Source organism: Mastigoproctus giganteus, chromosome 2, assembly GCF_048544385.1.
Source record: "Mastigoproctus giganteus isolate SK-2022 chromosome 2, ASM4854438v1, whole genome shotgun sequence".
Taxonomy (NCBI): domain Eukaryota; kingdom Metazoa; phylum Arthropoda; class Arachnida; order Uropygi; family Thelyphonidae; genus Mastigoproctus; species Mastigoproctus giganteus.
This window is the reverse complement of record NC_143576.1, coordinates 181,694,024-181,707,106: the sequence shown is the minus strand read 5'-3', so window position 1 is coordinate 181,707,106 and position 13,083 is coordinate 181,694,024. Positions and strand designations below refer to the sequence as shown.

The following is a 13,083-nucleotide window of genomic DNA, read 5'->3' as shown; positions in this document are numbered from 1 at the left end:
GCATTTTGTCCCAATTAAGTGAAGTAAATCCTGGCTATTTTCTCGATTGGGTTCTGTTTTTTAAGATTTGCCCCAATTAACCAGTGGCCCAAATAACCAGAATCCACTGTACTACTATATCTGCTGTACAACATCATCAACTTTTGCCCCCTGGCAGACATACCCTGGTCAACCCTGTGGTAGTTATTGGTTGACCTATAACTACCACAGCAGAAATGAGAAGCTCACAACTTGTCTTGATCACCTATAGCTATTCCAAAATAGGTTAAATAAATATGCAAAACTAGGTGCTACCAATGACATTATGCTTCACCATTGATTCACCACTTGAATACCCACAAACAGCGAAATGAATTTGAAGAAAACTTATTATTATGAATACAATACAATAGGCTCTTAAATATTATAGTAAATATTGGTATGCACTTATGCAATACATATAAATGGTGTAAAAACATTATACCTTCAATTGACACCAAAACACTGACACTAGAGATAAACAAATAACACCAACCTATTGTGAAGCAACACAGCTTTAAAATTTTTGCTTGAATTGTCCTACAAAATAATCCACTGTACTACTATATCTGCTGTACAACATCATCAACTTTTGCCCCCTGGCAGACATACCCTGGTCAACCCTGTGGTAGTTATTGGTTGACCTATAACTACCACAGCAGAAATGAGAAGCTCACAACTTGTCTTGATCACCTATAGCTATTCCAAAATAGGTTAAATAAATATGCAAAACTAGGTGCTACCAATGACATTATGCTTCACCATTGATTCACCACTTGAATACCCACAAACAGCGAAATGAATTTGAAGAAAACTTATTATTATGAATACAATACAATAGGCTCTTAAATATTATAGTAAATATTGGTATGCACTTATGCAATACATATAAATGGTGTAAAAACATTATACCTTCAATTGACACCAAAACACTGACACTAGAGATAAACAAATAACACCAACCTATTGTGAAGCAACACAGCTTTAAAATTTTTGCTTGAATTGTCCTACAAAATGATACCACTCTTCTGTGGCTAATACCAATTGGTATTTTGTAATACCAATTTTTTTGTAAACAACCAATGAAATCAAAACAACAGCATAAGAAATGTGGTTCCAGCATACAATCACGAGTTTTTTCATGCTGGGAACCTTGAGAAAACTGAAGTTTCTCAAGGTTCTGTTCTTTTATCCACTCTTTTCTTTATCAGCTGACTGGAAATCTTGTCCACAGTTTTGCTGATAATACACACTACTTTCTACCTTCCAGTTCTAAAATAATACACAATACTTTCTACCTTCCAGTTCTAAAACCCTACATTGGCTTCTCAGATATTCCATAAATAATATCTCCAAACAATTCGCTAATTGCAAAAAAACTTAGCTAACTTCAATTACTCTGAAATCCACTCCCGTCTTACAACTATTGAAACATTTTGGAAAAAAAAAAAAAAAAGAAGAATTATAGATGCTATTTTTCATAAAACAAGTCTAGAGCCCCAAGCTCATCTTCGATGATACTCAGATTTCCAGAAATATCATATTTCTTTACTGGGGATAACCTTGACTTCCCTCTTTTTTCAAAGAAGTGTGATACAAACTACCCTTATTGAAAAAAAAAAAAAAAAGAAGAAAAAAGAGAGGTTTTCTCTTTGCATTACTTTAGCAGATCAAGTATCTATACAAATCGAAATCTGCCCAATCATGAAATACTGTTTCAACATTTGGCATAATGTTCCAAAAAACTTAAGGACTTTGAATGGTTTGAGCAAGTTCAATGCTGCTGATGGAATTCTTCTTGCTCAGATTACGCATTTGAGGGGGCATAAATTCAAACCGAGGAAATATGGTCGCAGAATCAATGCACGGAAATTTGCCTTTAGCCAGCAAGCGGTTGATTGCTGGAATAAACTTCCATCTGTCTTTGTGGACGTTGATAGCTTAAATAAATTCAAGGAAGAAGAACTAGACAAATGTCTGGAAGGAATGGATAAGTGAAATAGGAAGTGTTTTTTTTTTGGCCGAGGCTGTATAAACTTGCTTTTTTAAAAAAAAATTTTTTTTTTTATGTAAACCCCAAACACGAGAGGTATTAGAACCTATAATACTTAGTACTGTGCTTGGGTTGGAGGTTGAGAAGACGAAAGAAGATATTTGTTGACATTGGACTTGGAACTTCTGTAGACTGTAATTTTCAGGAAATACGTATGAAGGAAGGTTGTTCAAGGAAATGGCAGTTGAATGAATAAACGAGGAAGATGAAAAGTTGGTTCTGTGAGTTTGAAGTTGGACAGTATATGGATGTTGGCTGGTGGCTGCATGTGTTCGGACTGTTTTGAAAGAAAGCGGGAATTAAAGAAGCCAATTCAGAAGAACAGTGCCCATGGAAGTATCTGTAGAAGAGGTATGCAGCAGAAACAGTATGTTTATGATACAGCGAGTGGAGAGATTCTGTTAGAGATGAAACATTAATTAACCTAACTGCCCTCTTCTGAATGGAATCAAGAAGCCTGAGAGAGGTTTTGGGGGCACCACTCTAGATGTGGGAACAATATTCCATGGTAGGGCGGATTTGCGATTTATACAGAGTGAGCAGCTGTTTGGAAGAAAAGTAACGCCACGAGCGAAAGAGAAAACCAAGTTTTTTAGATGCAGAGGAAGCAATATTTGTAATGTGCTTGTGCCAAGAGAGATTAGAAGTCAGGATAATCCCCAAAAGTGATATATCATTTTGCTTAGAAATCAGAGTGTCACCAAAGATAAGCATAGGAGTAGAAGAATCCTTTTTGCGAGATATAAGACAAGGCTGAGTTTTAGAAGGGTTGAAATCAACTAAGTTGTCTTTGCCCCACTGGACAATTACCTGAAGATCGGCATTTAAGGAATTGGTAGCAGATTTTTGAGAAGTTGAAGCTGATTGAGCAAGGCAAGGTTTCTCAAAATGGAAAGTGGAATGCAATGTGCTATCATTGGCAAAACTATAGATAAGATTTCCAGTCAATGGAAGAAGGTCATTAATATACAAGAGGAAAAGAGTGGGGGAAAGAACTGAACCTTGGAGGATACCGGCATTAGTGGAGAAGTTAGAAGACAGAGAGCCATCTACCATCACCCTCAGTGAGCGATCAGAGAGAAAACAGGATAACCAATTATTAAAAACAGTTGGCAAACCATAAGATGGAGGCTTGTTTAGAAGACCTTTATGCCAAACACGATCGAAAGCCTTTGAGATGTCAAGAGCAACTACTTGTGTTTCACAAAACCTTTTCATTGAATTAGTCCATAAATGGGCAATATAAGCCAGAATATCACCAGTGGATCGACACCGACGGAATCCATACTGGCGATCGTTGATCAGACGGAAGGTTTCTAGGTAGTTTAAGAGTTGGCGGTTAATTGATTTCTCCATTAATTTAGAAAGAGTAGAAGTAATTGCAATAGGAGGATAATTGGATGAGAGGGATTTTTCACCCTTTTTAGGAACTGGCTGGATATGAGCAAATTTCCAAGCAGAAGGAAAAACACCTTTGGAATAAGAAAGTGAAAAAAAACGGCAAAGAATAGGAATAAGTTCAGGAGCACAGGTTTTGAGAACAAGTGGAGAAATACATTGGGACCTGGAGCTTTCTTAGCATCAAGATTCATCAACATCCTTTTGACGGAAGACCACAGGAGGCATTGAATGGAGCGTGTTGGGAAAGGTAGGAGGTGTTTTACCAAGATCATTAATACATGATATGGAAGAAAAATGGGAGGCTAGCAGGTCAGCTTTATCCTTGGCTGAAGTGAAAACAGAACCATCTGGTTTGGACAGAGGTGGGAGCAGAGATGAGCAAAAGTTGCAGCCAATAGCTTTGGCAAGAGACCAGAATGCTTGGCTAACAAGTTTTCTACTCTTAGCCTGTTTAAAATCTAGTTTGGACTGATTAATAAGTGCTTTACAATTGTTGCGAGCTTTGGTGTAGGCAGAAAATGAAACTGAAGAGTTGGAAACAAGCCAATTACAATATGCAAGAAGCTCACACAATTCTTCTCTTGAACACCCTTAACACATTTATTGGAAAACCAAGGTTTAGATAAAGGACGAGATTTTAAAGTGGAGTGTGGGATAAAGGATTCCATTCCTGCAAGAATAATTTCACTGACACGATCAGAGCAAGTGTTCATCAGAAGTTTTGAAACAATAATGCGACCAAGGAAAAGAAATCTCGCAGGTCATCCCATTTTGCATTCTTGTAATGCCAAACAACATGAGGTTGGGAATAGCCATTAGATAAAGTCTCCATTGGAGAAGAGAGAATCACCAAATTGTGATCTGAAGTGCCTAAAGGACCACTCACTTCAACCGTGTACTTAGAAGGGTTGTTTGTGAGAAACAGATCAAGCATGTTGGCTGTATGATTAGGATAGTCCGGTATTCTTGTAGGTAAATGAATAATCTGTGCAAGGTCATTAGTAATTGCAAAAGCCTCGGCATCTCGACCAGGGTCGGTGTGACTAGAAAATGAAAGCCAGCTGAAGTTGTGAACATTAAAATCACCAAGGAAAATTACCTCACTGTTAGGAAAGTTGGACTGGAGAAAGTCAAGTTGCAAAGAGAGGAAGTCAAAGAGCTCCAAGTGATTAGTGGAGTTGGGAGAACGGTAGAGACAACAGCTGAATTTGACACAATGAGGTAGAGAGATTTTAAGCCAGAGAAGATCAGAGAGGAGATTCCAAATTGCCAAGTCTCTGACAGGGAATATCAGAACGGACATATGCACAAGTACCACCTTTGAGGCAAAAGGAATCATACAACAAATAATTTGGGAATCTTATATGAGCAGTAGTTGAATCAACCAATAACTGAGATTCTGTCAGAAAAAGTACATGGGGTTTGGCAGACTGCAAGTGGAAATGAATTAGGAAGTGTTTGGGAGGTTTAGATCTTTTCGCAGATAAGCTTGCTCTATTAGTTTGACAATTCATGGTGTATTCAACAGTAAGAAGAGGTGGGTAGGACATGCTGTATGAAGTAATGAAATTTTTGGATATGGCGTACACATGGTAAGAATATACCCAGATCCTTGACATAACGTGGCCTTGACAATGCCCCCCGCATACACACTACTCGGACTCCCTCCAGTCACTACCTGGCAGAGCAGAGGTAGCAAGATTATACACTAGCTGATCTGAAAGCTTTCTAGAGATTTACCAATAGGTTCGGTCCGGTGTACTAACTAGTGGCCGGCCTGCAAACACCGTTTTAGAGCTGTACCCTCAAAATGTAAGGAATATTGGATCTCACCACGATGTTCATCATAACCTCAAAAGTCATCAATCATACTGCATGATGGAAGAGATGGGGAAGGGTTGACCGAAATTTGGCTCTAGAGACTAAACATGGGTTCCACTACTTCAAGCCTCCAATAAGCAAAGTGGTGGTATTGCACCGGTTGATGAGAGTTATCTACTACCTAGTACTGCCTGGTAACATAGAGGGGCGGCATTCCTCCATGTGGTGTGGGCGCCACACTCGACCACTGCTTACGTTGGTTCACACCTGGGTGGTCACCAACCATGTACTTGTGCATGGAGGGTGATCCAAGATTACTAACAGCCCCACCATCGTGAAGGTGCAAGCAGAGGATTTGGCTGTCACAGACGGTACGGACTTCGCCGAAATTGGATCCACTTGACTTGAGTGTCACCCGAATATCAGTTCTATCAGCGTTTTATACTCCCAGGTAGCAAGTGCAGCTTGTCTGGCCTATCTGTGAGAATGTCTGTGACAACATCAAGGACCTTTCTTGCATTATATACTAATGCTAATGCCATTTCCCAAAAACTGTAATTGGCATAATTCAAGTCCAACGTCCAGTATCGCCTATTTTCTCAACCACCAACCCATGCATGGTTCTAAAATGCTAAACTATAATTTCTTCTCTTATAACAAATAAAAATTGATGAAGTCATGCTCTATTTGTTCAGTGCAAGAAGAGGCATAAATATTTGGAAATCTGAATAGTTTATATGGAAAGCCCACTATATGAAAACTTTTTGAATAGGAAATAAATACAGAGGAATGGACAAAATAATGAAAACACCCATAAGAGTTACAGGTAAGCTCTGATACAGTGCTGGGCCATCATTTCTTTTTAAATGTGGAATAGATTCAAATAAATTTTGAACTGTTTCAAGAGGAATATTGGACCATTCTTCATGGAGGCAGATTTCAAGCTTTGGTGGAGGAAATTTGCTTCTCATTACTCTCTCACTCCAAATATACCCAGAGTGGCTCAATAACATTTAAGTCTGGTGACTGTGCAGTCAATGGGAGATGCATAGCCTTAGTTTTATGCCCATCAAACCAAGTTTGGACACATCTGGCTGTGTGTATTGGAACATTCTCATCTTGAAATATGACATTGTTCAAAGTAATCAGTGGTAGTAATCTGCCTGTTCAGTGTGATGACAGGACCTAAAGAATACCAAAATATTGCTGCCCAAACCATTGTTGATCCTCCTCCATGTTTGACTGTTGGCACAAGACAATCAGAATGATGCACTTCCTTTAGCATTCACCAAATGTAAACTCTCCCTGATGTTGGATAAAGTGTGAATGAACTGTCTAAAAATATGACATTTCCAAACATCAAGTGTCCAGTTTTTGGGCTACTTACACTACTACATCCTCCTTCTAGCATTACCATCAATAACGAGTAGCTTTGCAATAGTGGCTCTGCCATAAATTTCAGCTTCATGACATTCTCACTGAACTGTTTTGCTAACTGTTTTGTGAACGGGATTGCTGAGACTCACATTTAGTTCTGCAATTATTTCTGTGGTAACAGTTTTATATTATTGGGCTACAGTCAGCATCCAACTGTCTTTTTCAGTAAGTTTTGATTTTCTGCCACAATTTGTCCTATTGGATTTTTTGTTTCCATACTTGGTGAATGCAAACGATTTTTTTTACAGTTGTGCTGGATACATAAAACAAATCAGCAGTTTTAGTCATCGATATCCTTGCTAAGCATGCACTAACAACTTTACCACTTCAGAATTCAGACAGGTTGATCATTTTCTTCAGGTACGTTTTGATAATACATCTAAATAAACATCAGGTTTTATTGCTTTTCTTTCACAGTACTATCTGCAAGAAACGAACAAAAAAAAAAAAAAAAAAATTATACACACACACACTGCATGTCCATTATAAAAACCTACTACTTTCACACCAGGTGTTTCCATTATTTTGTCTACCCTCTGTACATCTGGGTTATGGGCACTTCAATGGGACTAAAATTCTGCATGACATGTAAAAAAAAAAAAAAAAGTTTTTTTTTTTTTTTTTTTTTTTTACCAGGAATAGTTTAGGCAAGTTTTGCCACACTGAATTTTTGCATGTAATTGATTGAAATTTCATTAAAATTTTTGTTGCAAATACTTTCATTCATCTCAAATTTGTTATACCATCACCTGTTATAGGAGGTTGTACCCCAACTGGACAGTTACCTCTGTGAGGAGGGAAGCACATAATTTGTATTTTCTTATCTATTTTTTTTTGGCTAGTGCAGCAAAAGCCTATGGCTTCCTTGCACTATATGGCTAATACTAATATTAACTGTAACAGGTAGTGGTGGTGGTATAACTTCCGAAAAGCTCTGGGAATAACCTTGTATCTTCAATGAGATACAACTGCATCTACTCATGCAGAATGAGAATGTCAAAAAATTTAAAAATAACACAATACTTGCTATTTACACTACTTACATATATTAAGAATAACACCCATCAATACCAAACACCTTCAGTACTACACAATTCATACCTGTCCATGAGTTTCACCAGGAGGCTGTCCTTGATAGAAAACAAGAGCAAGACCAAAGTCAGCTATACAAGCAGTCATATCATTCTTAAGTAAAACATTTTTGCTTTTGAAATCTCTATGGGCAATGGCAGGTTTGTGTCCCTCTCCTTTGGAAGGTAACAACTCTTCATGTAAATGCATTAAACCTTTAGCAATAGAATCAGCAATAGTTAAAACTTCAGTCCAGCTTACAAGGTTTGCCTAAATAAAAATAAAAACCCAAGGTTACATTAAAAGGATTTTGATAATCAAGATATATATTGTAACATTTATTAGCTATCCACAATTTATTATCATCACAAAAGGTCTAATAACAGTTTTAAAAGTTAAATAAAAATATGATTATAGGTAACCCTCGTATAACACGATAGTTAGGTTCCTACAAAATCTTGTGTAGTGCGAAACTGTGTTATATGAAACCAAGAACCAGTACAAAAAGGAGGTTACGTTCCAAAAGCTAACAAAAATACACCATTTTTTTATAACTATTGGAAACTTTTTATTAAAAATAGTAATAAATGAACAAACGTTTTACAAACTGCGATACACAGATGCCAGATAATGTATGTTCATTTAACTTTCTTCCTTTTCATTGCTGCTCAAACGAAAACATTTTCACTGTTGCAGAATATCTTCACCTTCTGAACTTTCTTCTGCAGCATCTAGATTTCCTGTATTCTCTGCTCTCTTTAAAAAATCAGTAATCTGGGATTGTTTACTTTTGCTTGATAAATCTTTGTAAATTAATGGTATGGAGCTAAGCAAGTTTGGAGCTCCCCTTTGAACTGTGTGCTCCTTTCAGTTGAAGGATTTGCATTCAAAAAATAAGATTCTAATTGCTCGGCTAAGTTTATGTCTTCCCATATGCTTTTTAGTGTAAAATTTGGAACTTCAGAATTTCCATCTTGGGCTATCATCCTCTGAATTGATTTGGTCTCCCTCTAATGCCATTTCCACCAAATCTGCTTTGCCAGTCTCTTTTTTTTACCAGTAATTCTTGAACGTCATATCATTAAAACCTCCCCCCCCTCCCCTGCTACAGGCTTAGCAAGTTCTACTATTACACCGATTCCATTTTCTGCCGGTTCAACCATATTTCCTGAATGAACTGACCTGGCCTTACATTTTGCCAACACACTTTTAATGTTGATGGTTTTACTTCCTTGAGCAATAAAGCTATGATTCTGATACAGTCCACAACTGAAAAATGTTTCCATACGACCATCACTTCAATACATTCGGAATAAATTTTTTACAAAATCTATTGTAACAATTTTCTGTTTTTATTTACACCTTTCATTGCACCAGGATTAGAGGAGCGATAAAGTGGCATAGGTGTTATCATGTAATCTCCTGATGCGTTGCTGTACATAAGTAACTTACGCATCCTTTGCTGCCTTAAAACCTGGTGCAGTTTTCTCCTTTTTTTGAAATAAATGTTCCGTTAGGCATTCTTTCCCACCAAAGACCTTTCTCATCGGCACTGAAAACAATGTGGTGTGCATCCATGCTTTTCAATAATTTTTTTTGAAATTCCTCTGCATACTTCTTGGCAGCTTCATATCAGCCCTTTTCCCTTGAATTCTTATATTATGTAATGAGAAGCAGTTTTTAAATTGCTCAAACCAGCCTTTACTGGCAAAAAACTCTAGTTTAACAGAAGATTCTCTATTTTCTTTTTCTCTCTCGCTCTCTCTTTCAAAACAGTCTGAACACGTGCCGCCACCAGCCAACATCCATTTACTCTCCAACTTCAAACTCACATAACCAACTTTTCATCTTCCTCATTTATTCATTCAACTGCCGTTTTCTGGATCAACCTTCCTTCATACGTATTTCCTGAAAATTAAAGTCTACAGAATTTCAAGTCCAATGTCAACAAATATCTTCTTTCGTCTTCTCAACCTCCAACCCAAGCACGGTACTAAGTACTATAGGTTCTAATACCTCTCGTGTTTGGGGTTTACATAAAAAAAAAAAAAAAAAAAAAAAAAAAAGGTTAAAAATTTTTGGTGTCTTTTTGTTTAATTACGTTGCCATCTAATCAGATCTGTTTTTTTACTGCTATTGTCAATCCAAATACTGAGTGCTTTTCCATTTTCTCAATTATTGGTAATGGGGATGAGATGTAATGAAAGGTCCTGCAGCAACAGCAGTTCTAATTTTCTGTTCATTTTTCTTTATGGTCTGGATTGTATCTTCATTTAAATTTAAGCTTTTTTCAACGTATGATACCTTTTCCCCTTTTTTAAGATGATCCAAAATTTGTATCATACCCAGAAAAATTTATAAATGATCAAATAAAAACTAAAATAACCTTACAAAAATCTTAAAAAAAAAAAACTGCTTCGAAGTCACAATTTATGCTCTCAAACAAGTTCAGCACAGAACCTAACACGGGGATTTCCCAATAATTTTTTCTGAATACCAACTAGTGAGTCAACAGCAGGGATTCACAAAAAAGAATGGAAATGTTGAAAAATTACATCCAACATAGCAGGGTTTCCCCACACAAAAGCTCAAAAATACCGTGTTATGAGAGGTTTGCCGCAATTCTTTAACTGTGTTAGAGTGAAACCATGTTTATAAAAGTAGTGTTGTGCGAGGATCACTGCAATTTATCAATCGTGTTAGAGCGAAACCGCATTGTAGAAGTACCATGTTACACAGGGGTTGCCTGTATAGCAAAGAATTCTTCCCTTTCTAACTTATGACAAATTTCCCATCTAAACATGGAGTGACTTATTGTAACTCCTACACTTCTTCCAACTCAACATACAGATTTATCAAGTTCACTTCCAGGCTATTTTCTAAGCCACACTGATAGCTTTAAATTAATGACTGAATATCAATAACAATTGAATCTATTTAAAAATGACTTGGAAGGATTCCTACAATCCTTCTTACCACAGCTCCAGCCATGTTAGATGCTACAAGTATTCATTCCACTTTAGTTAAGTAGTGCTTTCTATTTGAAATAAACTTTCCGTAAAACAATGTCTCAGTAAGGAATTTGTTATTTACTATACTGTGTACTCTAAATGTTGATTTGTCTATTTTGAAAGGTTAAAACCACTTCTCTAGTGGAAAATCTTATTATCATAGTATTGGGCCAAGAACCCTATAAACTATTCTTCAATTATTGACAAGATATAAACCACAAGATCATAGTATAAAGTCTTATTAATGATGTGTAGCACACATTATTACCAAGACCTCATACTGTGCTATGGACACACTAGTTTAACCTGATAATTTAGGGGCTCGCATTTGGTGAGTATGGGCTTGGCACACCCAGGGTCCTGAGCTGGATATCATCATTCTTCTCTTTCTTGGTGATTCCTTTCTGCTTCTGACACTCTCTCTCTCTCTCTCTCTCTCTCAGAGTAACTCAGGAATTTTTTTTTTTTTTGGCTGGTGCAGCATAAGCCCCAGGTTTCCTTGCACAATGTCTAATAATAATAATAATAATAATAACCTGTAAGCTATCTTTATAATTATAGTTATCTTTGAATTTAGTACTGAGATATTTTAATGTTCTAATACTTAAAAGTTATGTTCCTAAAACAGAAAACTTTGCTGAATTTTAAAAGCAAATTAAGTGCTAACTAACATTATATAACTAAACTAATAAAGTAATTTATTTTGTACAGCCTCCCCACAGACCATGACCAAAGGTAGAGGATAAGCAATTTTTGAGAGTAAGGCACATTAAGATAAATATGACAGACTCTGCAAAGCAATTTGTTCAGATGAGCAACTGCACAAAGACCACTTGCCCAGAGTGAATTACAATTCATTGTATTGTAATTGCCTAAGTAACATAGATTTCTGTTTGTTTATATTCTGTGCAACTGGGACTATAGGAGTTCACAACTATAGCTAACTGTTTTGTTGCAGCCTACTAGTATTACAATTAACAACGGGCAATGTATTTTTTTTATTTATTTTATTTTTTTGTAGCAGAGTACAGGCTAGTTAGTTATTTGGTTTTTAGGAGCATTAGCAACTAAGGCCATATTGCTCCGGGATATGCGGTGGTCATTCCCTGACCTTTCCACATCCTCCGTATTTGGTGGTGACGGGCTCGAACCCCGGTTTATTCAAGAAGCGTGTGCTGTGCACTGCTGCTCCTTCCCACCTGGCTACGGAGGCGCCACCAGAGTACAGGCTTCATCTCACAATATATCCATGTCAATGTACATTACTTCAGGATCATAGCCAGTCCCAAAAATTACTTTTATACTCCAATACAGCCTCAAGTAGCTAGAGGAGCATTATATCTTCATTGCACACCGATGTGCAAAATTCAAGGACCAGTCAGGTTTTCACCTGTAGCTTCTCATAGGAGTGGCCTGGATATGGGAAAAGCATACCAAAGGAACCTCGTGAGGTACAGAAATTATGAAGGAAACAACACCAACACAACAACAGAAACAAAATGGTACAGAGAGACTTTATTCAAAAATGGCAACATAGCACTGGCTGCCATGATACAGATGCATCATTGCCAAAGATGGAACAAAGGGAAGAGGTGGTCCTCAGCAGGAAATATGGCCACCTTTAATGTCGATGCAGGCTTTGCACCGCCTGTCCATACTTAGAACAATGTTGTTGATAAGTTCTTGCAGTAATATCGTCCATTCCTCTGTCAGCGCCATATTCAGCTGGTGAACATTTTATGGTGGGTGTGGACGTGCCGCTAGGCGTCTCCCTAGAGTGCCCCATATGTGTTCGATGGGATTTAGATCAATGAACGGGCAGGCCAATCCATATGAACAATGTCCTCACTTTCCAAAAGCATATCAACAGCTGCAGTGCGATGGGGTGTGGCATTATCATCCACAAACATGAACTTGGGGCCAATAGCACCTCGGAACAGATGCACAAGAGGAAGGATTACCTCAGCACAGTAGCGTGCAGCAGGTACAGTATTGCCTTCCAGTATCTGGAGTTGTGTACGTTCATCCAATTTTTTTCATTGTTATTTAGGAACATTAGCAACTAAGGCCATATTGCTCTGGGGATATGCGGTGGTCATTCCCTGACCTTTCCGCATCCTCCATATTTGGTGGTCACGGGCTCGAACCCCGGTTTAATCAAGAAGCTTGTACTACGCACCGCCGCTCCTGCCCACCTGGCTACGGAGGCGCGTTCATCCAAGATAATCCCCCCCTCTAGACGAGAACGCCTTGACCGCCATATAGATCTCT

The 13,083-nt window shown here is 37.7% G+C and overlaps 1 protein-coding gene across 1 annotated transcript in view; it reads right to left on the bottom strand.

Moving 5' to 3' along the window:
* Positions 1 to 13,083, bottom strand: part of put (activin A receptor type 2 punt) — a 166,128-nt gene that overhangs the window by 56,436 nt on the left and 96,609 nt on the right. Inside the window, exon 6 of the mRNA XM_090368830.1 lies at positions 7,832 to 8,071. Coding sequence (XP_090224956.1) covers positions 7,832 to 8,071 — 240 coding nt within the window. The remainder of the gene's footprint in view (positions 1 to 7,831; positions 8,072 to 13,083) is intronic.